This window comes from Pipistrellus kuhlii, unplaced genomic scaffold (assembly GCF_014108245.1).
Source record: "Pipistrellus kuhlii isolate mPipKuh1 unplaced genomic scaffold, mPipKuh1.p scaffold_m20_p_103, whole genome shotgun sequence".
Taxonomy (NCBI): Eukaryota; Metazoa; Chordata; class Mammalia; order Chiroptera; family Vespertilionidae; genus Pipistrellus; species Pipistrellus kuhlii.
The window spans coordinates 459,682-484,480 of NW_023425409.1; the positions used below are offsets into that span (position 1 = coordinate 459,682).

General features: G+C 70.1%; 1 protein-coding gene across 5 annotated transcripts; it reads right to left on the reverse strand.

Moving 5' to 3' along the window:
- Window positions 1-3,281: 3,281 nt before the first annotated feature.
- On the reverse strand, window positions 3,282-24,578 carry PTH1R (parathyroid hormone 1 receptor). 5 transcript variants are annotated; one of them, XM_045578788.1, is made up of 16 exons: window positions 24,530-24,578; window positions 22,490-22,546; window positions 20,509-20,625; window positions 12,257-12,359; window positions 10,197-10,325; window positions 8,298-8,408; window positions 8,096-8,214; window positions 7,903-7,997; window positions 7,519-7,717; window positions 6,788-6,941; window positions 5,430-5,490; window positions 5,127-5,193; window positions 4,874-4,968; window positions 4,256-4,397; window positions 4,141-4,182; window positions 3,282-3,742 (listed from the first exon to the last, which is right to left on the reverse strand). In XM_045578788.1, exons 3-16 carry the CDS (start codon window positions 20,578-20,580, stop codon window positions 3,368-3,370), a joined length of 1,764 nt encoding a protein of 587 aa, XP_045434744.1. In that variant the 5' UTR covers window positions 20,581-20,625; window positions 22,490-22,546; window positions 24,530-24,578; the 3' UTR covers window positions 3,282-3,367. The 5 variants fall into 5 exon arrangements, with proteins under 5 accessions (XP_045434744.1, XP_045434747.1, XP_045434745.1 ...); XM_045578791.1 differs by lacking the exons at window positions 20,509-20,625; window positions 24,530-24,578 and adding an exon at window positions 24,050-24,187 and having other exon boundaries at window positions 22,490-22,547; XM_045578789.1 differs by lacking the exon at window positions 24,530-24,578 and having other exon boundaries at window positions 22,490-22,547.
- Between the last annotated feature and the right edge of the window lie 221 nt (window positions 24,579-24,799).

The window sequence follows — 24,799 nt, forward strand, 5'->3', positions numbered from 1 at the left end:
TGGGAAAGGGCTGCTGGGCAGTCAGGGAGGGGCCGGTGGGCAGGGCTGCCTGCAGAGCTCAGGGTGGGGGGTGAGGGGCCTCGTGTGCCAGGGTCGGGGAGGGTTTGGACCACAGGTTCTGAGGCTCTGAGGGAGCCCACGCCTCATACCCTGAACCAGCCTGGCCTGTCCCCTCCTCATCACCGGGCAGCAAGGCCAGCGGGAGCCCCCAGGCCGCGGGCCACATGGCCCCAGTGGCTCTGAGGACTGAACAGAGCTTCCAGTCAGGATGAAGGGGGAGGAACCCCCTCTACCCACTAACGGAGCAGGAGGTGCCTGATTAGTGCGGGCACACCAGGCGCCCTTCCCCCACGTGGGAGGTGGAGACCTCCGGCCCTGGCCTGACCCCAGGCCCTGGACCAAGGAACGCACAGGAGCCACCCCCCGCCTTTGGCCCCTCCCTGTGCGGCGGGCGAGGGGGCCCCAGTCTGCCCGGGGTAAGGCTGAGGGCCTCGTCCGGCAGGCAGAACCCAGCCTGGGGCCGGCTCACACCGCCTGGGGCCGGCTCACACCGCCTGGGGCCGGCTCACACCGCCTGGGGCCGGCTCACACCGCCTGGGGCCCGCTCACACCGCCTGGGGCCGGCTCACACCGCCTGGGGCCCGCTCACACCGCCTGGGGCCGGCTAACACCGCCTGGGGCCGGCTCACACCGCCTGGGGCCCGCTCACACCGCCTGGGGCCGGCTCACACCGCCTGGGGCCGGCTCACACCGCCTGGGGCCCGCTCACACCGCCTGGGGCCCGCTCACACCGCCTGGGGCCGGCTCACACCGCCTGGGGCCGGCTCACACCGCCTGGGGCCGGCTCACACCGCCTGGGGCCGGCTCACACCGCCTGGGGCCGGCTCACACCGCCTGGGGCCCGCTCACACCGCCTGGGGCCGGCTCACACCGCCTGGGGCCCGCTCACACCGCCTGGCGACCTGGACGGAGCCTGACCTCGGGGGAGGCTGTGTGGCCGGGATCACACGCACATGGAGGCAGCAGGCCCAGGCCCACTCCCGGCTCTGCCAGCAGCGGCTCTGCCAGCCAGGCGTGTTTCCGTTGGCCATGCAGCCTCGGCTGGCATCTGCCCCGTTGGCTGGGCCCCACCTGCCTGTGCCCAGCAAGGCCCACTCCTCAGCCCGCCGCCTGGTCCCTGTCCACACCTGCCTCCCAACAGCCAGCCCGCCTGGACCTGCTCGACCCCGGCAGGGTCACATCCCTTTTGAGCTAAGAGGCCTCGGCGCCCCTCTTCCCATGGCCTGGGCGAGGTGAAGTGTGGGCGTCACACCTGCTGACAGGGGTGGGGTGGGGGTACCCCGCCTTTGTCTGGAACACAGTCGCCTTCCTTTCAGACCTCACGGAGCCCTGGTGGGCGACCACTGGACCAGAAAGCATTGCAGGCTGAGTGGGCAGGGCCGTCTCTTCGAGGACCCTGTGCCCCCAGACCCACTCTGCGTGGGAGCTGTGGCTCACCCAGCCGGCTCTGCGCCCTGTGCTCCGGGCCCCGGGCAGGGTGCCTCCTTCCAGGGTCTGCAGGGCCCTCTCCCACCTTCCTGGGCGACGCGGAGTCCGGGGTAGCCCACAAGGTGCCGGACGCTGGCGGAGGCGGCTCGGCTGGGGTCGGGGTCCTGGGCGCCCTCCTCCCGGCCGCCGCCTCGCTGGTGTTTACATGTTCCCTGCGGGTTGGCTCGGCCGCGAGGCCGCGATGCGAGAAGTGACCCTGGCTTCAGCCCCTGCTCCAGGCAAACAGGGTCCTGACTGCCCGCCAGGCCCCTGGGGCTCCCACTTCTTCTGCCAGCACCTGGATGGCCTGGGCAGACTCGGCCGGGCGGGGGCGGGGGTGCCCAGCCTGGCCTCGTCCCGGGGGCACGTCACCTGGAGGAGTCGGCTGGATCGGGAGCCCGGCCAGAGCGCCCAGCACGGCCTGCGGGTGGAGCCCTGACTGCGGGCGAGGCTGAGCCTGCGCCAGAGGGCATCCAGTGGGCGCGGAGGGCTCGCTCCGTCTGGGCCCCGATCTGAGGGTGGGGGCTTGTGGACCCGGACAGGAAGGCGGCCAGTGCTCGGGCCCCAGGGGCTGCCCGTGGGGTGGGCGGGTGAGTTGTCTGGAAGGCCCAGTGTCCAGAGTCCCGCAGCCTGAGCTGGGGAGGCCACCAGACGCCCGGGGGTTTGAGGTCTGCCCTGCATAGGTCTCCCTGAGCCAGGGCCTCCCGGGAGTCCTCCCTCACAGCGCCCCCGCCCCATCACCATCTCCCGCTGCCTGCCTGCCCTGCCCCTGCCTCCATGTCACAGACTGTGCTCTCCCCGAGCAGCCCTGGGCTCAGCGTGGCTCAGTGGCCCTCAGGCCCCGGCCGGGCCCCTGCCATCCGAGCAGGTCATCACAGGGAGCCCCAGGCCTCTGGACAGTTGTCTGCCCTGCCTGCCACCTGCAAGTCAGGCGAGCGTGGCCTGGGATGCTGGGTGCCATGCCAGCTCCGGGGTCCTGGCCTTGTGACCCTGCCAGCTTCCGATGAGGGGGTGCTGTTGGAGTTGGGGAGCACTTCCCAGATGCCAAGTCCCTGGAGAACACGGTCTGAGCTGAGAGGAGGGATGGGCGGGCCAGGCTGGGGCCCCTTCAGGGCAAGATGCCCGTTGGCTGGAGCTCAGAACTGTGGTTGGGTCAGTCCCGAGTGTCGGGGCAATGAGGGCCTCTGTGTTGGGCAGGGGCCAAGGGAGGTGTTGGGGGGATGCTCAGCGAGTGAGAGTGCAGGCTCCCACAGCGCTGAGCCAGAGCAGGGACCCCGCTGACCTCCCCCGGCTGCCCAGGCCTCCCCCTGCGCCTGCCACATCCTTAGTCACATGGGGGCTCCCCGAGTGTCCCAGCATCCAGGGGCACAGCGTGGCCACGGGACGGGCAGGAGGGGCCTCGGGCTGGGCGGGGAAGTGGCCAGGGACCCGAAGGATCCGAGGTCGGCCCTGGGTGGACAGCTGCTGGGGAGCCTGGCTGAAGGGCGGCCAGGTGGGCAGCGCCGAGGGGGCAGCTGGTGGCAGGGAAAGGCTGGGCCCACTCCTGCAGGGCCGCTGGCCAGCATGTGGCACCGAGGGACCCGGGCAGCGCAGGCTCTCCCAGGCCCTCCTGCTGGACAGTGCTCTGACCCCGGCCCATTGCTAGACCCTCCTGAGGTGGGGCATCACAGCCCCGGCTCCCAGCCCCTCCCCCTGCAGTGACTCAGGCCCCAGCTCAGACCACAGCAGGAAGCTTCCGTTTCCTTTTTTTTTGTTTTAGTTTTGTCCTCCCAGCCCAGCCAGGGGTGGCAACCACCGGCTGTCCGTCCCTTGGTCCATAGGTCCAACCCTTGGTCCCCGGTCACATGACTGTCTCCCACTCCTCCTGCAGCAAGGCGGGGGGCCGCTCGGGCGCGGAGGCCTCGTCCAGCCCCGAGCAGGAGCCGTTGAGGAAGCCGGTGTCCTTGGACATGGCCGGGGCGGGCGGCGAGGTCTGGGGCGCCGGGGGCCCCGGCCTGGTGTGGCCGGGCGGCTGCGGGTGGCCGTTGGCAGCGGCAGCGGGCAGCAGGCGGGGGCTGAGGGGCAGGCCGAGCCCCGCGCGGGAGCCGACGTTGGTCACGCTCGTGTGCGACACCATCGGGCCGTAGCTGTAGCTGCTGCTCCCGCTGCGCGCCTTGCGCTTGAAGTCCAGGGCCAGCGTCCAGCGGCTCCATGACTTCTTGATCTCAGCCTGGACCTGGGTGGCAGGAGGAGGTGGGCCTCAGGAGTGCCCGACCCCTCTTCCGCCCGTCACCCCAAGCCCAAATTCCCGGAAGATTCCAAGGCCCAGGACTCGGCGTCTGGCTGCAGCAGCTGACACACCCAGAACCTCTGAGGCTCAGAGGGCCCCGAGGGTGGCTGAGCCGCTCAATCTGGGTGACGGAGAACTTGGCCCTGGGGCTGGGGAGACACTGAGCTGCCCCAGAGGTGCGAGACCCACAAATCCCAGCACAGCCTGAGCCTGGCCACCGGGAAGACCTCCCTGCCTCAGGACCTTCCGGAGGCACCAAGGAAGAACCTGGCAGGAGCGCGGGAGGAGCAGGGCTCCGGCCTCCGGCCTCCGGCCTTGCCCGCCGCCCGCCGCTCACTGCTCACCTCGCCGTTGCAGAAACAGTAGATGATGGCGACAAAAAATCCCTGTGGGAGGAGAGAGGCGGAGCTAGGGCGAGCCGGGCGTGGGAAGCAGCCCGCCCGCCCGGCCGGCCCGCACCTGGAAGGAGTTGAACAGCATCTCGTAGTGCATCTGGACTTGCCAGAGCGCCCCTGAGACCTCGGTGTACGGCGTGGCCATGAAGACGATGTAGTGGACACCGAAGAGCGGCATGAGCACCAGCGTGGACTTGAGCAGCTTCCTGGGCCGGCAGGGCGCAGGTCAGGGCCGGCCGCCCGCCCCCCACGGCACCTGCCCCTCCCCCCGCCTGCCGGCCCAGGCGCCCTGAGGCTCCGGCCACCAGTGGAGGCCAAGCCAGCTCACCGGGTGGACAGCTCGGTTGTACCAGGAGTGGACCAGCTGTAGTCCCCTCGGGCCCTGCCGTGGCCCCCGCCCGCCTCACCTCACTGTCCCCTGGCCCACTCCGCCGCCCCTCCCACCTGCGCCTCGGACTCCCTGGGACCAGCTCCCGCCCTCAGGACCCCGGCTCAGTGCGGCGGCCGGTGCCGAGGGGCCCGGGCTGGCTGTGGGGTGCCCGAGGCCGGAGCGAGCCCATCACTCTTGGGTGGGGCCCCCCAGGGAGCTGGGTCCTCCCGCTGGAGCCTCAGTCTTGGCTTTCGTATGAGGTGCCTGGATGTTGACCTCTGACCTCTGAGGGCCTGGCCCGGGGGTGCTCACCGGTACTGCTGCCGCGTGTCACACCGGCCGGCGTTGGTCTCCCGCAGCTTGGTGGCGAGCACCCGGACGATGTTGATGAAGAGGATGAAGTTGAGCTGTGGAGGGAGGGGGCTGAGTGTGCGCGGCCTCCTGGCGGGGCGGGGCGGGGCGGGGCGGGGAGCGGGACCACGCCCGCCCAGGCCTGCTCTCCGGGGCCGTGAGGGGGACCGGGACAGAGTCGGCTGCTTCTCAGGCCTGCGGCCGCCCCGCTCACCACGATGGAGGCCAGGATGGGCACCTGGATGATCCACTTCTTGTTCCCGGAGCTCAGGTCCCAGCACCTGCGGGAGGCTGAGGCGTCAGCCCCCACCCCGTCCTGCTCCCACCCAGAGCCTATCCAGGGGCCCATTAGCTGTTGGGGACACAGGTCAGAGACCGGTTCTGAAGTGGCCTCTTGTGACCCCGGGCTGGGGCCACTCCAGGCGCTGGCAGGAGGCCCGCTGTCCGCTTCACAGAGGAAGAGGGTGCCAGGGTGCTCGGGCCCGTGCGACCCCAGCCCCCTCTCCCCGGGACCTACCCCGTGTTGGCCAGCGTGGCTCTCACCCCGACCCACACAGCCACGAAGATGGCGGGCAGACCTGTGTGCAGAGGACAGCGCGTGAGACTTCTTCTCACACACCCGCCAGCTCCGTCCCCCTCGTCCACCCCAGCTCGCCCCCGTTGTGCCCGACCCCTCACCCCGGCACACGAGCTGCTTGGTGACAGCTGGGCCCTGGCACGTGCTGCCCAGCGCCTCCCCGTAGGGCCCGTCCGCCCTCTGCCCTCATCTGCACACACAGCCCCCGTGGGCCCTGGTGAGAGCCAGAGTCCGAAGCAGCCACACGGAGGCTGTTCCTCCTCCCCAGGCGCTGCTCTGGGCGGGTTCCTGTGAGGGAGCCGCAGGTCCCAGGCCGATGCCAGCTCAGATGGCCCATGGCACCTCTGGGCGCCCAGCCTGGGCCTGGCACCTCTGGGAGGGGAGGGGTGGCCTGGGTTACACTCCCTGTGCGCCCCCCCCCCCCCAGCCCCAGAGCCGGCTTCCGTTCTGGGGACCAGGTCTCGGTCCCCTCCAGCTCCGGGGCTGGCTGCAGGTGAGGTCAAGGTCAGGGTGTGCCACGGGGCAGGAGGCTGTGGCTGTAGATCTGGGGGCCTCTGGGTGCCGGGCGCTGAGGGCTCCAGCACTGACCTGCCCCTCTGCAGCCTGGCCAGCTGCCCAGAGCCCAGCCAGGCCTGGCACTGCCAACAATAATGGGCAATTATCAGCAGCTCAATCCAGAGCCGGCGGGAAGGGCAGGCCCAGCTGCCCTCCTGCAGGGGGCTGTGCCTGACTCGGGGGGCCCGGGCTGCCGGCAGCTTCACACAGTGAGGGGACTGGTGTTCACAGGGTTCTCGGGGGGAGGGTCCCAGGTCCCAAGTCCAGCTCCAGGCTGACCTCTGACCCAGGATCCCACTCAGATCCTGAGCTGGGTCTTTTTGTTCTTAGAGAGAATGGGAGGGAGACGGAGAGGGAGAGACAGAAACATCAATGAGAGACACACACCAGGGTCCAGAACCTGCAACTGAGCATGTGTCCTTGACCGGAATCGAACCCAGGACCCTTCAGTCCAAGGATCGACACTCTACCCACTGAGCCACACTGGCAGGGCCTGAGCTGGACTTTGGCCCCGAGATTCCTCACCCCGTCTCCTGGGCTGAGCCCCAACTCCAGGCTGAGCCCATCCAGCGAACTCACCCAGCCACACTGCCCCCTGAGCCCGGGAGGGCCAGTCACAGGAGGGTGGCAGGCTGCCCCCTGCCTCCCCTGCCTCCCCTGCCCGGACAGGACATGCTGTGGGGTCAGCCTCGTGGCGCCCCGGTCCCTCGGGACCGGTCATGCTGCCTGCCCTGCCCGCGTACCCCAGCCGAAGACTGTGAAGCCCCACAGGTACTTCCTCTCGGAGAAGAAGGCCATGAAGATGAGGCTGTGCAGGTACAGCCCCTCCACCAGGATCCAGTAGTAGTTGGTGGCCAGGAAGTAGAGGAAGAAGGTCACGGCCACCCGGCAGCCGGCCTAGGAGACCGGCTGTGAGCCGAGGCGGCGCGCCTGGGGGGAGGGGGGGGGGTAGGGCCACGGGGCGGAGCGTGCTGGTCACGTCCCAGGAGGGCGGGCTCTGGTCCAGGTCCTCACCTGGGGCGGGTGGCAGGGGGCTGGGGGGCTGGGGGCTGGGGGGACAGGAGGGCTGGGGGCCTGGGGGTGCGGGCTGGGGGCGGGGACAGGGGGCTGGGGGGCTTGGGGGCGGGGACAGGGGGGCTGGGGGCCTGGGGGTGTGGGCTGGGGGCGGGGACAGGGGGCTGGGGGCCTGGGGGTGCGGGCTGGGGGCGGGGACAGGGGGCTGGGGGCCTGGGGGTGCAGGCTGGGGGCGGGGACAGGGGGCTGGGGGCCTGGGGGTGCGGGCTGGGGGCGGGGACAGAGGGACGGGGGGGTGCTGGGGGGACAGGGTGCTGGGGGCCTGGGGGTGCGGGCTGGGGGCGGGGACAGGGGGCTGGGGGCCTGGGGGTGCGGGCTGGGGGCCTGGGGGTGCGGGCTGGGGCCTGGGGGTGCGGGCTGGGGCCTGGGGGTGCGGGCTGGGGCAGCGGGGCGCACTCACGTAGCCGGCGGGCGCCGGGGCAGCGGGCGGCGGCGGCGCCTGGGCCATGGCGCGCAGCTCCTCCTCGGTGAGGCGCTCGGCCTCGTCCAGCGTGAAGCCGGAGTAGAGCACCGCGTCCTTGACGAAGATGCTCACGGCGCGCAGCATGAAGGACAGGAACAGGTGCATGTGGATGTAGTTGCGGGTGCAGTGCAGCCGCCTGCGGCGCGGACAGGGGTCAGGACACCCGCCGGGCAGGGCAGGGCAGGGCAGCCTAACCCCCCGGGGCTAGGCCCCTCCCTCCACCGCCCCGCCCCCAGGTCAGGCCCCTCCCCTTCAAAGCCCCGCCCATAGGGCACAGACCCTCCCATCGCCCCGCCCCCCACTTGTCTAGACCCCGCCCACCTGAAGTAGGCCAGGATGAGCACAGCCACGGTGAGGGAGGCCAGCGAGACCGAGTAGCCCACCGTGTAGATCATGCCCAGGCGGTCAAACACCTCCTGTGCCGGTGGGGACACGGGGGGGGGGGTCAGAGGTCAGGCCCCGTCAGGGCCGCCAGGTGCGGGGCCACCCGCCAGGTGAGGGGGGAGGCTCTCACCCGCTCCCGCGTCTCATTGGTCAGGAACTTGAGGCACTCCGTGTAGTTGGCCCACGTCCGGTTGTGCCCGGGCACCAGCTCCCAGCTGCCGTTGCGGTCACAGCGACGGTAGGCATGGCCTGCGGGTCCGCGGACGGTCAGGCGGCCGCCCCGAAGCCTGAGCTCCGGTCCCGTGTCCCAGGCCCCTCCCCGGCCACCTCACCTTTGTGGTTGAAGTCGTAGATGTAGTCGGGACAGGGCACTGCCACCACCTCGCCCGGCTCCCCCAGCGGCCAGCACACGATGTGGTCCCACTCGGGCAGGCAGGGGCGCCCTGTGCCCACAGACAAGGTGGGCCCCGGTCAAGTCCACGGTCTGACCAGAGGGCACCTGGGCCGGTGGCTCCCCCAGGACAGTGGCACCCCAGGACGGGAGAACTCAGGCCCGAGTGTTCTGAGGAGACTGTGCCCTGCACCCACCCGGCCTCAGATCTCCCCTCCCATCCCCCCGCCCCGGGGCAGGTATGGCCAGGAGGCTGGCGGAGGCCAGGAGGGCAGTGATTTGCTCGGTGAGAGCCCAAGGCTCAGCCCGGGCCAGGCCCCTCTCTTCTCTGGCCTTGGCCTCACTTCCTGGTGCCCCTGGAGAAGGCCCAGCTCTGGGCTAACCCCCAGCTGAGAACTTCCTAGGGGACCCGCCGGACCCAGACCGGAGGCCGTCCGGTGGCCAGTGCCCGCCAGGCCCTGGCGTCCCGTCCACAGTGGCCTCCGCCCTCCGGCCGCCCGCGCTGGGTGCGGCTCCGCGATCAGGGAGGGGCGGTCTAGTGCTCCCTGCGGATCGGATGCCAGGCAGGTGGCTCCGGGCGAGAGCTATGTGGCCTCAGAGGTCCCCAGCTCCTGAGCTGCCCCGTCCTGCCTTCCCCGCTCCCTTCTTCCCCTGCAGGGTTCCAGCCCTGGGACTGTCCCGCCACCTGGAGGGCTGCCTGGATGGCCGCCCCGCCCGGCGTGGTGAAAGGCCCTCTGTCCTGGGCACCGAATTCCCAGCCCCGCCTGGCCAGGCCCACAATCCCCTCTGGTCCCTGGGGAGCCACGGGGTGACCACAGCCGCCCAGATGTGGCCCATCTGGAATCTGCTGCCCACCCAGCCGGCTCAGACCGGCCTGTGGCTGCGCTGGGCGGCGTCTGTCTCTTCTTATGCCCCCGGGGACAATGGGCCCTGCCGGCCTCCTCCCTCCACCCTCCTCCCTCCTCGTCCAGCTGTCTCCGCCCCCTCCTCTCCCGGGTGCCCCTGTGGCCACCTCGCTGTGTCTCAGTGCATCCACCTCTGAAACACTGAGTCCCCTGTCCCAGTGGGAACCTCCTGGACCCTTTCCATCTCTCCTGCCTCTGTCTCGGGGTCCCTCCCACCCTCTCCTGCCTGTGTCTCTGTCTCGGGATCCCTCCCACCCTCTCCTGCCTGTGTGTCTCTGTCTCAGGGTCCCTCCCACCCTCTCTTGCCTCTGTGGATCTCTCTCTATGGAAGGGGCTGTAGTCCTGGGTACCCCCACCCCTAGAATGGTGGGGGGGCAAATTATCTGCCTGCACCTCCAGGGGGCTGAGCCCAACCAGCCTGCCTGCCTCTTCCTGCTGCCCCCTTGCTCTGTCTCCTCCCAGCCCCTCCCCTGCTTTCGGGGGGCAGTGGGGGGGGTGAGCGGTGGGGTGGGCAGTCCAAGCTGCCTCCGAGGGATTCGTGGACAGGAATGCGTGGACAGGGGGAGGCGTGGACAGGGGACATGTGGACACGGGGAGGCGTGGACAGGGGGACGTGTGGACAGGGGGAGGCGTGGACAGGGGAGGTGTGGACACGGGGAGGCGTGGACACGGGGAGGCGTGGACAGGGGAGGTGTGGACGGGGAGGCGTGGACGGGGATGGGTGGACAGGGGAGGTGTGGACATGGGGAGGCGTGGACGGGGAGGTGTGGACGGGGATGGGTGGACAGGGGAGGTGTGGACGGGGATGGGTGGACGGGGAGGTGTGGACGGGGATGGGTGGACGGGGACGTGTGGACAGGGGACGTGTGGACAGGGGACGTGTGGACAGGGGAGGCGTGGACAGGGAAGATGTGGACAGGGAGGCGTGGACGTACCTCGGCGCCGGCCGCCAGGGGGCGCCTCTTTGTCCCTGGGCTCGGGGTAGAGCTTCCCGGGAGCCTTCTCCTTCCTGGGCCTGCCCGGGGCCGCGGACGCCCATCCTCTGTCCGACCCCAGGATGTCGGCTGCAGGAAGCAGGTCCAGTTCAGCGCGGCAGCCAGGACCGGGCACCTCCTGCCCGACCCCCAGGCTGTACCGGGTCCTGCCCTGTCCGCCGGCCCCCAGCTGCTGGAGCTGAGAGGACAGGGGGTGCCTCCGGTGCAGAGCCACAGGGTGGCTCCCGGGGGGCCCACCGAGGGCTGGGAGGCAGATGGTGTCCCCACCCCGGGCGGAGGCCACCAGGGGGCGCCTGGCAGAGGTTACACCGGGAGAGGACCCCGCCCTGGGCAGGGCCAGAGGCTGCCGGTGGGGAGAGCAAGAGCCTCCGCTGTCCGGGCCGGGCAGGCCGTCTGCCTCCGCTGCCCGACTGGACCCACAGGGACCTGGAGACCCATCGAGGGGCCTGGCCCTCTCCCCGGAGAGGCCTGAGGTCTCTCTTCCTCACGGCAAAGCCTCCCTCAGTCTCCCTGCGCCCCTCAGGCTGCAGCCAGTCAGGCCCTGCGTGCCCCGTCGGGCGGGGGAACGGGGAAGCCGAGTGCAGACACCTGGACGGGGCGGCTGTGCCTCTGCCTGCCTGCACCCGGGGCAGCCACAGGCTGGAGGACAGGCTGGGTGACAGCGGGGGGCAGGCTGGGTGACAGCGGGGGGCAGGCTGGGTGACAGCGGGGGGCAGGCTGGGTGACGAGGGGAGACGGCGGGGGGGCAGGCTGGGTGACGAGGGGAGACGGCCGGGGGCAGGCTGGGGAGACAGCCGGGGGGCAGGCTGGGTGACAGCGGGGGGCAGGCTGGGTGACGAGGGGAGACGGCGGGGGGCAGGCTGGGTGACGAGGGGAGACGGCCGGGGGCAGGCTGGGGAGACAGCCGGGGGGCAGGCTGGGTGACAGCGGGGGGCAGGCTGGGTGACGAGGGGAGACGGCCGGGGGACAGGCTGGGGGATGAGGGGAGATGGCCGGGGGGCAGGCTGGGTGCTGAGGGGAGACGGGGCCGGGGGGCAGGCTGGGGAGACGGTGGGGGGGCAGGCTGGGGGACGAGGGGAGACGGCCAGGGGCAGGCGGTGCAGCCACAACGAGGAGGAAGCGGGTTCGGGACGCAGAGCCAGGAGGAGCGGGGCCCGAGCTGACGGGCAGGGCCGGCCCCGCGGGGGGCGTGCTGTGGGAGCCGGGAGTCTGTGCGTGGGAGAGGACGGGCGAGCGTGTCCGCACCGCGTCCTGTTCGCCCGGAGTGCCCGCCTCCTCCCCCGCAGCCCCAGGCCAGCTCGGCGAGGGCCGGCTCTGGTCAGCTGGTCCTCCGGGCCTGGGCTTCCTCCGGCTGATGAGATGAGCCAGACCGATGTCGAGGTCTGGACGGGCGCTAACAAGGCCCCACTCCACGTCCAGGAAAGGGGCTCCAGACAAAAGCCAGTGGGAGACGAGCGGGGGCTGAGAAGTCCCCCCACCCGACCCCAGGCCGGCACCCTCCCGGACAGTGACCAGACGGACGGACCACGGACACCGTCCTCAGCCTCCCAGGCTCCCATCCGGCCCCACGGACCCTCAGCCCCCGCCCAGGAGCCTCCCTGGGGGCCCTCCCTCTCCTCCTGGGCCGTCAGGAAGCTCCCTAGGGGGTCCGTGCCTCACGGGTGTAAGCAGCGTGGGGCGACTCAACGTCAGCTGTCCTCACACCGCCTAATCCCCCCTTCCCAGCGGGGGTGCCCCTCCTTCTGAGCCTGCTGACTTTTTTATTTTACTTTTAAAAATACGTCTTCATGGATTTTTAGCGAGGGGGGAGGAGAGAGGGACAGAGAGCAACATCGGCCGGATGCCCCCCGCACACCCCATGCGGGGACCGAGCCTGCAACCCGGCTCTTAGGCCGGTGCTCAACCACTGGTCTGGCCTGAACCGCCCCACCTCCCCGATGCCACTGGGGTCTGCAGCCTGGCTCCCGCCTCCCCGCCCCGCCCCGCCCCGCCCCGCCCACCTGGCCGCTGCAGGACTTCTCGGAGCCGCTTCTCACACTGGGCCTGGGCTCGGTGCAGCAGGAAGATCTGCTCCTCTTTGGTCATGACGTCATCGACATCCACCTACCAGGTCGGAGGTCAGCGCAGGCCAGGCGGCAGCCGGTCCCACGCCTTCCCCTGAGGGGCGCCCTCCCCCGCCCGCTCCCAGACCCTTCCCCCAGAAAGTGGGAAGTCTGCCTGCGGCTCCCGTTTCACACGCGGGAAGCCGGCTCTGAGGGGGAACGGGGGCGGAGTCCCCTCTGCAGCCAGGAACCCTCGCGGCTCCGGGGGCAGGGGGGATGGAATGGCCGGACAGGCGTGCAGGATTGGCTTCGGGGGCCTGAGAGGACGGAGTGAGCAGGGGCGGGCTGGGCTCTGGGGGGCAGGAGGGATGGAATGGCCCGCACAGGCGTGCAGGATTGGCTTCGGGGGCCTGAGAGGGCGCAGTGAGCAGGGGCGGGCTGGGCTCTGGGGGGCAGGGGGGATGGAATGCCCGCACAGGCGTGCAGGATTGGCTTCGGGGGCCTGAGAGGACGGAGTGAGCAGGGGCGGGCTGGGCTCTGGGGGCCGCCAGCCTCCGCCGGACCCTGGCCCTGAATGCAGGGGCCTCGCCTCCCACGAGCACCCCAGGGGAGCGGGGAGGTGGTTGCTGGCGGCCGGCCGGGCGGGAAGGGCCCATCCCCGCCCCATGGCCTCCCGGGAGGCTGCCCGGTACCAGCCGCCTCGCTCCGCCCGCCAGGGCTCCCTCCGGCCCCAGGCCGCGCCAGCTGTTCTCAGGAGCCTGGGGGGGGGGGCACCCCAGCCTCTGCTCCCCTGACTTGGGGTGGAAAGGACTCAGGGTGAAGGCGGCGCCTGCCCTGGAGCAGCTCCATGTGCCCGGCCGGTGAGGGAGCCCCCAGGATGCATCCCTGAGGCGGGGACACCCCAGGGCCAGGCCGTGTCCCCTCAGACTCCACAGGGCAGAACTGTCCCCCACGCCCCCCAGGCTGGGCGGGGCCTCGGTCTGGGGGTTTGCAGGAGCAGGAGCGAGGGGCGAGGCTGGCTGGGCCGGGCAGGAGCTGGGCTGCGGGCGGAGTTAACTGATCGAGTCTCTGGGCGGCAGCAGCCAGGGCTTCCCGAGCCCAGGAGTCTCCGTCGGCTCCGTGGGCCCAGGGCTCTGCTGGGTGCACTTAGCCGGGCTGTGCGTGTGTGTGTGCGTGTGCGTGTGCGCATGTGCGTGCCTGCCTCTGCCCTCACACAGGGAGTGTCAGTGTGCATATGTGGGACATGAGTCTAAGTGTGAACATGCACGTGTGCGTGTGCTCTGGGCAGAGGCTGCTGTCAGTGTGTCCGTGGGTGTCCGTGGTGTCCGTGCTTCTGCGTGTCTCTGGACTGAGCTGGACGCTGAGAGCTCAGCTGAGCCCCATGCTGTGGCCCCCGGGAAGCACTGAGCAGCTCCCTGTGTTTGCTGCTGCCCCCACCTGTCAGCTATGAGGGGGGCTGTGGGGCATGGGCTTGAGGGAGGACAACTCCACTGCCCAATCCAAGCACCCCAAGGCCAACCGGAAGTTCTCTTTGTGCCTCTGGTATTGGGGATTCAGGCTGCATGGGTCTGACCCCTGACCCCTGTGGAGCTGCCCCCACCTGATCATAGCACCCATTCTCTACCATTTACTGTTACAACTCATGCTTCCACCAGTAACCACCACCACCACCACCACCACCACCACCACCACCACCATCACCATTACCATCACCACCACCATCACCACCACCACCAGCACCACCAGCACCACCACCAGCACCACCACCATCACCACCACCACCACCAGCACCACCATCATCACCACCACCATCACCACCACCACCACCATTACCATCACCACCACCATCACCACCACCATCACCACCACCATCACCACCACCATTACCATCACCACCACCATCACCACCACCACCACCACCACCATCACCATCACCATCACCACCACCATCACCACCACCATCATCACCACCACCAGCACCACCACCATCACTACCACCACACACTTATCACCTTGACCAACACAACCATTTACCACCACCGTCAGCACCACCACCGTCACCACCACCATTACCATCACCACCACCATCACCACCACCACCACCACCACCACCACCACCATCACCACCACCATCATCACCACCACCAGCACCACCACCATCACTACCACCACACACTTATCACCTTGACCAACACAACCATTTACCACCACCGTCAGCACCACCACCGTCACCACCACCATTACCATCACCACCACCATCACCACCACCACCACCACCACCAGCACCACCACCATCACCACCACCACCACACACTTATCACCTTGACCAACACCACCATCTACCACCACCGTCAGCACCACCACCACCGTCATGGGCACTAACTGCTATTACTACCAGCATCACTACCACCATGCCATTGGGGCCGGTGGTGCCTGACCTCAGCCCTGACCTTTGCCCTGCCTGGGAGCCCTGGGCTGGGGTTTGTGGGGCTGGGAGCCTGCGAGTTATTTACAAACAGGAGCTGCCGTCCGGGAGACAGCAGTGTGTGGTCAAGAGGCCTGGATGTGTTTCTCATTTCCTGAGTTCAGGAGCCAGAGTAAGAGAAAGCCAGCCACCACCATCCCTCCCTCCGGGGCCATCAGCTCCCCCAGCTCAGCCCCAGCCCCACCCCCAGCCCACCCCCAGCCCAACCCCCCCATCCCCCTACTCCAACCCCCACCCCACTCCCACCCCTAAGCCCACCCCCAGCTCACTCCCAAGGCCACCCCATGCGGACTGACAGTTCAGGGCTGGGGCGACAGTGACGGTGGGGGGGCAGTGGGGGCCGGGGGGGGCAGTGGGGACCGTGGGGGGGCAGTGGGGGCCGGGGGGGCAGTGGGGGCCGGGGGGGGCAGTGGGGGCAGTGGGGGCCGTGGGGGGCAGTGGGGGCCGGGGGGGCAGTGGGGGCTGGGGGGGGCAGTGGGGGCCGTGGGGGGGCAGTGGGGGCCGGGGGGGGCAGTGGGGGCCGGGGGGGGCAGTGGGGGCAGTGGGGGCCGTGGGGGGCAGTGGGGGCCGGGGGGGGCAGTGGGGGCCGGGGGGGCAGTGGGGGCCGGGGGGGGGCAGTGGGGGCCGTGGGGGGGCAGTGACAAGGCTGGGGCGGGTGGGTGGAGGGTGATGGTGACCGTGTGGGGCAGAGCCAGCTCCAGCCACCAACCAGAGGGGAGCCACTCCCCTCCGGCCTCTCCTGCTGCCAAACTCCACACGCCTGCGGGAACGTGGAGGAGGCACAGGATCCTTCTTCCGGACACTCTGCCCTGGGGCAGGCGTCAGCCTCGGGTGCCCTGGGGTCCTCGCATCCCCCCTCTGTCCCTCCCCCGGGCCCAGCCTGGTCGGGGAGGCGGCTGCTGGCTTCGTGCTCCCCTCAGGAGGCAGCAGGTCCCTGGTGGCCGCCCTGGACCTCTCTCCCGGCCGCGGCGCCCCCTCCCTGCGGGCACCAGCACGGCTCCTGGATGTTAGCCACTGTCCCTCCCCTCCACCACAACCCGCCTTACAGACAGGACACGGGGGCTCAGCGCCCGCTAACGGGCAGAGGCCGGGCCTGGAGGCCTGGAGGCCGGGGAGGGGGACCAGCCACCCCGCCCTCGGCCTCAGCACCAGCTCTCCTCAGGCCGCACACCTCTGCGGAGCGCGTGCGACAGCCTGGGCGGAGGTGGGCGCACAGGTGAGCAGATGCCGGCGGCCGCGGCCGTGTGCTCGGCTCCAGCTGTGCCTCCCAGGCCAGGAGAAGCCTCGGGGGACGGAGCCCTCTGACCCGGCCTCCTGCACCTCGGCTCCCGGCCGCACTCTGGGACCTGCGCTGGCCCCTCCGCGTCTCACACCAGGGCCTGCTCTCCCCGCCCCGGCTGCCCTGCCTGTCCGGCCGGGGCCGGCCACCGGGCTCCCTGCAGGGACACTCCTGCCGGCCACCGCCGACACGTGTGGACTGCCCCCCCCCGGCTCCTGAACAAGCCGCCTGTGTTCCTGGCGGGGAGGGGCGGGAGGCCGGCCGGCCGGCGTGGACACTGCGGGCCGGAGCGGACGGAGCCGGTGGGGCCGCGCGGCGAGGACAGGGGTCTGCACCTCGCCTGCCCGCCCCCGCACCGGCCGTCCCGAACGGGGGTCCCAGAGGTGGGGCTGGTATGGAGGTTTCCCACGCCTCTGCATCGGGGCGCACAGCTCCCCCCTCGAGCTTCCTTCCCCTGGGACTCCCTCCCTCTCCTGGCCGGGGGAGTGTCCCCACAGCCCAGGACAGGGATCCGGGAGGCTGCTGGCGCCTCATTAAAACATTCCGAAGGAAACACAAGTTCCGAGGTCCCCCCTCCCCCCGTCCACAGGCAGCCCGGCCGGGGTGGGGGCGGGCGGGGGGGGGGTAAAGGGCAGGTGATATAAAAAGCTTCAGCTAATCGATACGGAAAGGCAAACAGCCCAGGAGAGGGATGGGTAATGGCTCCGAGCAAGCTCTTCGGAGACGGACCGTAACGAACAGCAAGTCCTAAAGCTCCGGTCACCGGCAGACTGCCGGCCCAGGCGGGCAGAGGCCCCGGCCCCGAGGCCTGTGGGGCAGCCCCGTCTGTGAACCCTGGAAACACGCGTGTCCTCAGACCCAGCAAAGACAGAATCTAGAAACGTCCACCGGGGACCGGCTCCCGGAGAGGGGGACGGCATTGCGACGAGCTTCCTGCCACGGCCAGGATCGTGCACACATGTGCACACGTGTGCATACACAAAGTACACGCACACACGCATGCACACACACACGTACACACGTGCAGAAACTATCTAATGTGCGTTCCAGGGAGCGCGGCCTGGGGGCCCATTCTGGAACACCCCACCGCATTATAAAAGACGGGTCGAGGCACATTGTTACGTAGAAAAAGGCTGTGGCCCAAACCCTGCCCACGACCCGATACCATTTTCCTGAAAACCGGGGACAGACACCTGGGACGGGACCGAGCGCCTCTGGGAAGGCACAGAGGAAGCCGGCCCTACCCGGGCGGCTGGACACCGTTTTCTCTGACGTGGGAGCGGGCGCGGAGTCACGGGTGATGTGGTTTAACTGGTAGCATCTGACCCTTTTATAAGTGTGCTCGTGAAGTTAGGAGTAAAAATTTAAAAAAGTAAAACGAGATTTGGCTTTGTTCTCTAGAAAAGGGAAGCAAAAGAGAACCGGCGTGGGCACGGCTCCTGCCGGCCCAGGTACCCCCTTCAGGGAGGAAGCAGCTCGGAGCCGGGACCCGGCTCAGCCCCTCGCAGGGACTCGCTGTGGCACTCGGGACGCCCGTAAAATGGTGGGTGAGCGGGCGGCTGAGAGGACGCCGGGGACGGGTCCAGCTCAGAACCCGGGGACAGCCCAGTCCCTTCTTGTCTCCGGAGCGAGCCTGTCTCCGGCCGAGCTGCCCCAGCGGCTGGGAGGGGCCCTCTGTCCTCGCCCAGTCCTTCTGGATCTGACTCAGGCCTCTACAGGTGAGGCCAGGCCCTACGCTGACCTCCCGCCTCCCTCCTGCAGGCTCTCCTGCAGGTGTCCTCAGGGTGGAGCCCCCTGTTCACGGTCTGTGGGTCCGTCCACCCCTCCCTCCAGACTTCACCCCCGCCCTGCCTCACAGGCCTCTCAGGCCCTGTGCGCACTGAGGACCGGCCGAGTCTGACCACGGCCAAGCCTGCTCCCAGTGGGATGCTCTCCAGTCCCCCAACCGGGAGGTGCCTGGAGGGGCGAGCTGGGTCCTGGGGCTGGCTGGGCAGGCGGCACACGGGCTGGGCCCCAGCTCAGGCAGGCGGGCACGGTGGGCACCAGCTCAGGCAGGTGGGCATGGTGGGAGAAGCCGTGCCTGGTTCAGGAGCAGATGGGCAGCCTCTCGCGGGCTCCCCCTCAGCCCAGGGATCACAGGGAGTGAGTGACTCCACCCCTGTCCTCTAGCCCTGAAGCAGGGAGGGTCCAGGGTGCTCCCGTCCTTCCAGTCCGGCCACAGGTGCCCCAACACGGCCCCGGGCAGACCAGGCCTGGCGCCTCTCCTGTCCTACCTCAGTGTGGGCCCCGGGCACCGTAATCCTCTCCCCTACGGGCACAGCGCTGGCGTGGGGCTGGCACACAGCCAGTCACGGCCCCAGTGGCTGTGTGGTTCAGGCCGTTACAACCGGGACAACAGCAGAACCTTCCCAAGAGGCTTGCTGGAAAGACAAACTACTTCCTATGTCCAGTGCTCAGAACGCTGTCTGGTGAGTAGACAGCTACACCGAGTCTCAGAACTGACAGACCTGGCGCCCAGGTGTCCGCAGACGCACACACATGCAAGCACAACCCTGCTCCCGCCAGGCGTGTGCAGACCACAGCTTCCCACACGCGTGAGCTCACCCACGGCTCAGACACTCACAGACCCAGAGAACAGCCCTGCTCTGACATGCAGGCACACTCGCAAGACACCAAGCCCGTGGCCCCGTCTATCCCTCCAACGTCATGCGCACACGTGTGTGTACACAGACTGGGCCGGTGGCTCTGCCCAGGGAGCTGAGCGCCTGGGGAAGGGGGTGGCCCAGGGGAGGGTGGGAAATGGCTCTGGGCCCCGGCCGTCACCAGGGCTCCCCGGCCCCCCCCCGTGGGAAGCTGGGTTCGGGCTCGGGGCGCAGCGAGGAGCCTTGGATCGGGAGCGGAGGTCTTTCACAGATGGGAACACTGAGGCGCGAGGACAGCTCAAGGTCAGCAGGCACTGGCAGGGGGGAGGGCCCAGAGCTCCAGCCCTCCTTCGCCTGAGGCCGCGGCCTCCGGTCTTCCTGAAGGAAATGCCTCACCTGGGCGTCGGGCGGGAGGTGGCGGCCCGAGGGCACCTCGGCCGGCAGCCTCCGCAGCTTCCTCCCGCCCGACCGGGACGGCTGGGGGGATCTGAGGGACGGACCGGGACGGCTGGGGGGATCTGAGGGACGGACCGGGACGGCTGGGGGGATCTGAGGGACGGTCCGGGACGGCTGGGGGGATCTGAGGGACGGACCGGGACGGCTGGGGGGATCTGAGGGACGGACCGGGACGGCTGGGGGGATCTGAGGGACGGACCGGGACGGCTGGGGGGATCTGAGGGACGGACCTGGACAGCTGGGGGATCTGAGGGACGGACCGGGACGGCTGGGGGATCTGAGGGACGGACCGGGACGGCTGGGGGATCTGAGGGACGGACCGGGACGGCTGGGGGGATCTGAGGACGGACCGGGACGGCTGGGGGGATCTGAGGGACGGACCGGGACGGCTGGGGGGATCTGAGGGACGGACCGGGACGGCTGGGGGGATCTGAGGGACGGACCGGGACGGCTGGGGGGATCTGAGGGACGGTCCGGGACGGCTGGGGGGATCTGAGGGACGGACCGGGACGGCTGGGGGATCTGAGGGACGGACCGGGACGGCTGGGGGATCTGAGGGACGGACCGGGACGGCTGGGGGGATCTGAGGGACGGTCCGGGACGGCTGGGGGGATCTGAGGGACGGTCCGGGACGGCTGGGGGGATCTGAGGGATGCTCCGAGAAAAGGCCGCCCCCCTGCCCCTCCAGTGCCCCCTATTCTTCACCTGCTGGTCCTACTCCTGCTTTTCCAGGGAGCTCGATCTGCACCCCCACCCCTTCTCTCTCCCTCCTCACCCCATCCTTCCTCCTCTGGCCCCTCAGGAGGTTACAGATGGGGTCCCCATCTTCCCTGGCCCCTTCTCCTTAGGAATGTTCTGTGAGGCCGGGGCTCCTTCCCACGCCACATGTGCCTCTCCACGGAAAAAGGCTTCCACTCTGGGAAAGCCGCGCGCACGCGTGTGTGTGTATGTGTGTGTGTGTGCACACGCAGGGGACCCTGAGAGCTGGAGGGTCCCTGCATCCTGCCCCTGCCTGGGCGACTCTGACCTCAGCCCCCGGCCCGGCCTGACTGCGAACAAACCGTGCAGAAAGCAGAGGCCCAGAGCGGAGTGTGGCCGCACCTCCGGGCCAAAGCCCAGCTCCGGCCAGTCCCACTGTCATCCCCGTGGGAGACCAGCCAGGCAGGGTGCTCGCACAGGGGAAGACAGGGGTCCCCAACCACAGGCCTCCAGCCCTGGGACCCCAAGCCCAGCCTTCAGAAAGTTTGGAACCCAGGATGCAGGCACCCGGAGGCAGAGGACCCGCATGCAAAGTTCAGGGGACTCTGCACCCCAACGCCCCTCCTCCCGCAGCCCCGGCGGGACTTACCAGGGCGAACGCGGAGCCCAGCACCGGACAGCACAGCAGCAGCGCCAGGCCGGGCGCGATCCGGGCCCCCATGGCCGCCGCCTAGGGCCCTGTCCCTCGGGGCAGCCGCCGCGGGCCCTGGGGGTCAGAGCGCGTTAGGCCGGGGCCCCGCCCACGCCGCGCCCAGGAGCCCCCGGCGGCCCGCCGGCCCGGGACCCGCCGCGGGGCCCATGCGCCGAGCGCCGAGCGCGGGGAGCGCGGGGAGGCGGCGGGGAGGCCGGGCGGCAGGGGCGGCGGGCGGCGGCGGGCGGCGCCGAGCTGCGGAGGCCCGTCTGCCTCGCGGCGGAGAAATCACATCCATATGGCCGGCCCCCGCCCCCGGCCCGCCCCCGGCCCGCCCCTCTTCCCCTTTTCTTTGGGGAACCGGGAGCCGCGCGCCCCCGCCCAGGGGCGGGCGGGAGGGCCGGGGTCGCGGTCCGCGGGGGGCGCGGGCCGTTATTTTTAGCTCCGGGCGCGCGGGGGGGCGCGGGGCGGGTCCCAACGCGGCCGCCAGCCGAGCCCTCCGGAGTCGGGCCGTGGGCTCCAGCGCCGCGAACCCTCGGGTCCCTCTCTCGCCGGCCGCCTCCAGCGCCCCCGTCCCCGCCCCATCCCCGTCCCGGTCCCCATCCCGGGCCCCGGCCCCATCCCGGCGGGGGTTCCGCTGCGCCCGCGCGGAGCGCGCCTGCTGCCGGGCGCCCAGCCCGTCCGCCCGTCGGTCCCCAGCTCCCGGCCGCGGCCTCCGTCCTCCGCAGCCCGGCCGGCCCGGCCCGCCGCCTCCCGCCCCTCCCGCGGGAACGCCCGCAAGTTCCCGAAAAGCCGGCGGCGGCTCGGGCTCCGGCGGCGCCGGGCTGACCCGAGCGGACCGGCCCCGCCGCCCCCGCGCCCCCGCGCCCCCCGCGCCCCCCGCGCCCGGACCCGACTCACTCGGAGCGCGCCGCCCCCGCCCTGCCATGGGCGTCGGGGGCCCCCCGCCGGGCCCCCCGGGAGCGCGCCCCGCCCGCGGCCCCGGGGGCGCCTCATGGAGCTCGGGGGTCGCCGCCGCCTGCGCCCCGCCCGCCGCCCGGAGCCGCCGCCGCGCTCCCGCCCGGGCGGCCGCCTCCCCTCCCGCCCGGCGCCGCCTCCCGCCGCGGCCTCCCGCCCCCGGGCCGCTCCGCTCGGAGGCCGCGCCGGGGCGCACGCGGCCGGCGGCGAGGCCCGCGGCGGGGAGGCCTCCGCCCAGGGCGCGGGGTGCGCTCTCGGGCCCTCGGCGGGACGGGCCCTGGGGAGGCTGCGCGGCCCCCTCTCTCGCCCGTGCCCGCCCCGCCCTCCGGCCTCGCGCCCTTCCTCTCCCCGGGGTCTCCGGGTCAGGGGGGTCTCCTGGTGGGGGGGTCTCCCGGGTAGAGGGAGTCTCCCGGGTGGGGGGGGTCTCCGAGTCGGGGGTCTCCCGGGTAGGGGGGGGGTCTCCGAGTCGGGGGTCTCCGGGTCGGGGTCGGAGGGGGGGTCTCCTGGGTTGGGGTCGGAGGAGGGGTCTCCCGGGTCGGGGGTCTCCTGGGTCGGGGTCTCCTGTGTCTCCGGCTCCGCCCTGGACTCCACCCCGGGCAGCGGGCCGGAGGCCGTGGGACCAGGGCTCAGCCAGACCCCCACCCGCGGGCCCACCTCTCGCTCCCACGCCGGCACACCCAGCCCTGGGGAGGCTCTGGTCCGGGGACCCACACCTTGGGGGGGAGAGGGCGGCGTCTTTGGGTCTGGGGCGGGGTGGGGCTTAGGTGCTTTAGCGGACCCTGACCGGCCGGAGAGGGGGCCTGGGACCCCAAGTCCACGCCTCTCAGGGCCAGTCCGGGGAGCTGAGGCGCAGGAGGGGCCTGGGGTTCCGGGCGGTTGGAGGAAGCTAATGTGGGTGGGGGGAGGGGGGGAGGGAGAAGAGGGCTTGTCCTAGTAAATGGAATTCAGACAGACGGCCCCTCCCCTCCGCCTGCCCTCTTACCAAGTGTGAATTCTGGGCACCACGACTCTCCCGCTGTCTGGGCCTCAGTTTCCTCATCTGTAACAAAGGGTGGGCCAGTGACTCAAAGGGCACTTTTAAAAATATATATATATTTTATTGATTTTTTACAGAGAGGAAGGGAGAGGGATAGAGAGTTAGGAACATCCATCAGCTGCCTCCTGCACACTCCCTCCTGGGAATGTGCCCGCAACCAAGGTACATGCCCTTGACCCGAATTGAACCCGGGACCCTTCAGACCACAGGCCGAGGCTCCATCCACTGAGCCGAACCGGTCAGGGCTCAAAGGGCACCTTTAACTGGACTGTCTCAGTGCCTCTGAGGATGGGTGTCCAGGCTCACGGGCTCTGGGTCTCCCCCAGACTCGGCTGTGGACACGGAGCTCCCCGACCCCTCTTCCCTCCCCCTCCATGTGAATGGGTCCCCAAGCCCGAGCCCTAAGCACAAATCCAGTTGCTGCAGCCGCTCTGGCAGCCAGCAGACTCCCTTACCAGCTGCACCCCACCCTCCTGGCCTCACTGCCCTGATCCGGGTCCCGGTGTCCGAGCGGGGCTGTGTGAGGGCTTCCCCCGGCTCACCCCGGCCTTCTCTGCAGAGTCCTGTGCAGGACTGCTCTCTGCCTGGGCCCCGTGTCCCATCTCCTCCAGGCGCGGGCTCTGATGTGGGCGCCCCTGCTCCCGACGCCGTGGCCCCGCTGTGACAGAGGCCCAGGCGCCCAGAGCACCGGGCTTCTCAGCGTCGCAGCCCCAGGGGCTCAGCGGTGGCTCTTTCTAAGCGATTCTATGCCAAGTTTTGTGACAACGACGGCCCTTGGTGATGGTAAAACAACATGCACTGAGGGGTGGGGGCTGCGGGGGAGTCCTCGTGGGTCTGATGGAAAGCTGAGATTTGGAAACACCGTTTTCACTCGGAAGGAGCGGGTGCGCCGTGGATGGGACTGCAGAGAGGGGCCTGTGGGCTCTGGGCCCACGGGTGCTGCTGTGGCCATCAGGCAGGTGTCTCCGCGTCCAGGCTGGACATTCCAGCACGGCGGGTGGGGCGCGGCCCTCTAACCCCCCAGGCTCTAGTTAAAGAGCCACACATTAACTGGAGCGGCGCCTGCCCTCTGACAGGCAGGCCCGGGCCCAGGCCGGTTTCTGGTCAGTCGGGTCAGTTTCAATGGCATTTTGAAAGGCCCGGGTGGGGCAGGGAGGGGGAGTGAGTCCCTGTGGGGCTCCCCTCTCTGACTCCAGCCTGAGGCCCAGAGGGAGAAGCTAAGAGGTCTCGGCATCTCAGAAGGGGAGCAGGGACTGGTCTGAGTGCAGGGGACGCTGGGCCGGGCCGGGATGAGCGCCAGCCGAGGCCCAGGCCTCCCCTCTGCAGCCGACCTTGCTCTCTGAGAACCTCCTGTCCCGGCTGAGCTGGGGTAGGGGCTGGGGGCCATGGCCCCCAGAGCCCGATGCTCTGTCCCCCACATCAGCCTCAGTTCCCTGTCTCAACCCTGATCCCAGACTGACCTCTCACCCCCGGCTGACCTCTGACCTGGCTGAGCCTGCACCTAAGCCTTCATCCGCGGGTTCCAGGCTCCTGGAAGCTTTTCCAGTCCAGGGCCAGCCGGGAGGGGTGGCCAGGCCGTGAGGAGCCCAGGTGCCACTTTTACAGCCGTTTCGCTGCTCATAAACACCCCCACCCCCACCCGAGTCACCGAGGCCCCAGGCAGCTGGTTGGCCCCCTGCCTCACCCCTCCCTGCAGGAAGCCGGGTTTCTCACCTCTGGGGGCAGAGGAGGGCGGGAAGCGGGGGGCACGGGGCTGGAGGCTCTGCTGAAGGAGGGAGCACTCCTGGGCGATCGGGGTGTGGGTTTCCAGTCCCTCTGACCACACAGTCACAGGCCCGGGTGGCAGCAGCACCCGAGCCTCATGTCCCCATGCAGCACCGGAGGCGTGCAGGCCCTGACTGCCCCAGGGCACTACCAGGCCAGTGGGTCCTTGGCCTGGCCCCTCCCGGCTGTATGGGCCCCAGGACTTACCTGGATCCCACTCACCGGGAGCCGGCAAAGCCTCCCAAGGAGAGCCCGGAGCCCGGAGCAGGGTCAGCGTGGCCCTGGGGAGGCCACGGGACCCTGGGCAGCTCTGTGGCTCCGGCCCAAGCAAGGATGTTGCTGTTGAGGAAAGAAAAAGGCCTGAGTCAGAGCTTTTCCTTAAAAAGAAAAATTAGTTATTTTTTACCAAGTCCTGCACCGGCCCAGGACTTTGTCCCAGACCCCGGTGGGGCGAGGCAGGTCCGAGCGCAGCAGTCCGGGTGCCCAGCCCCC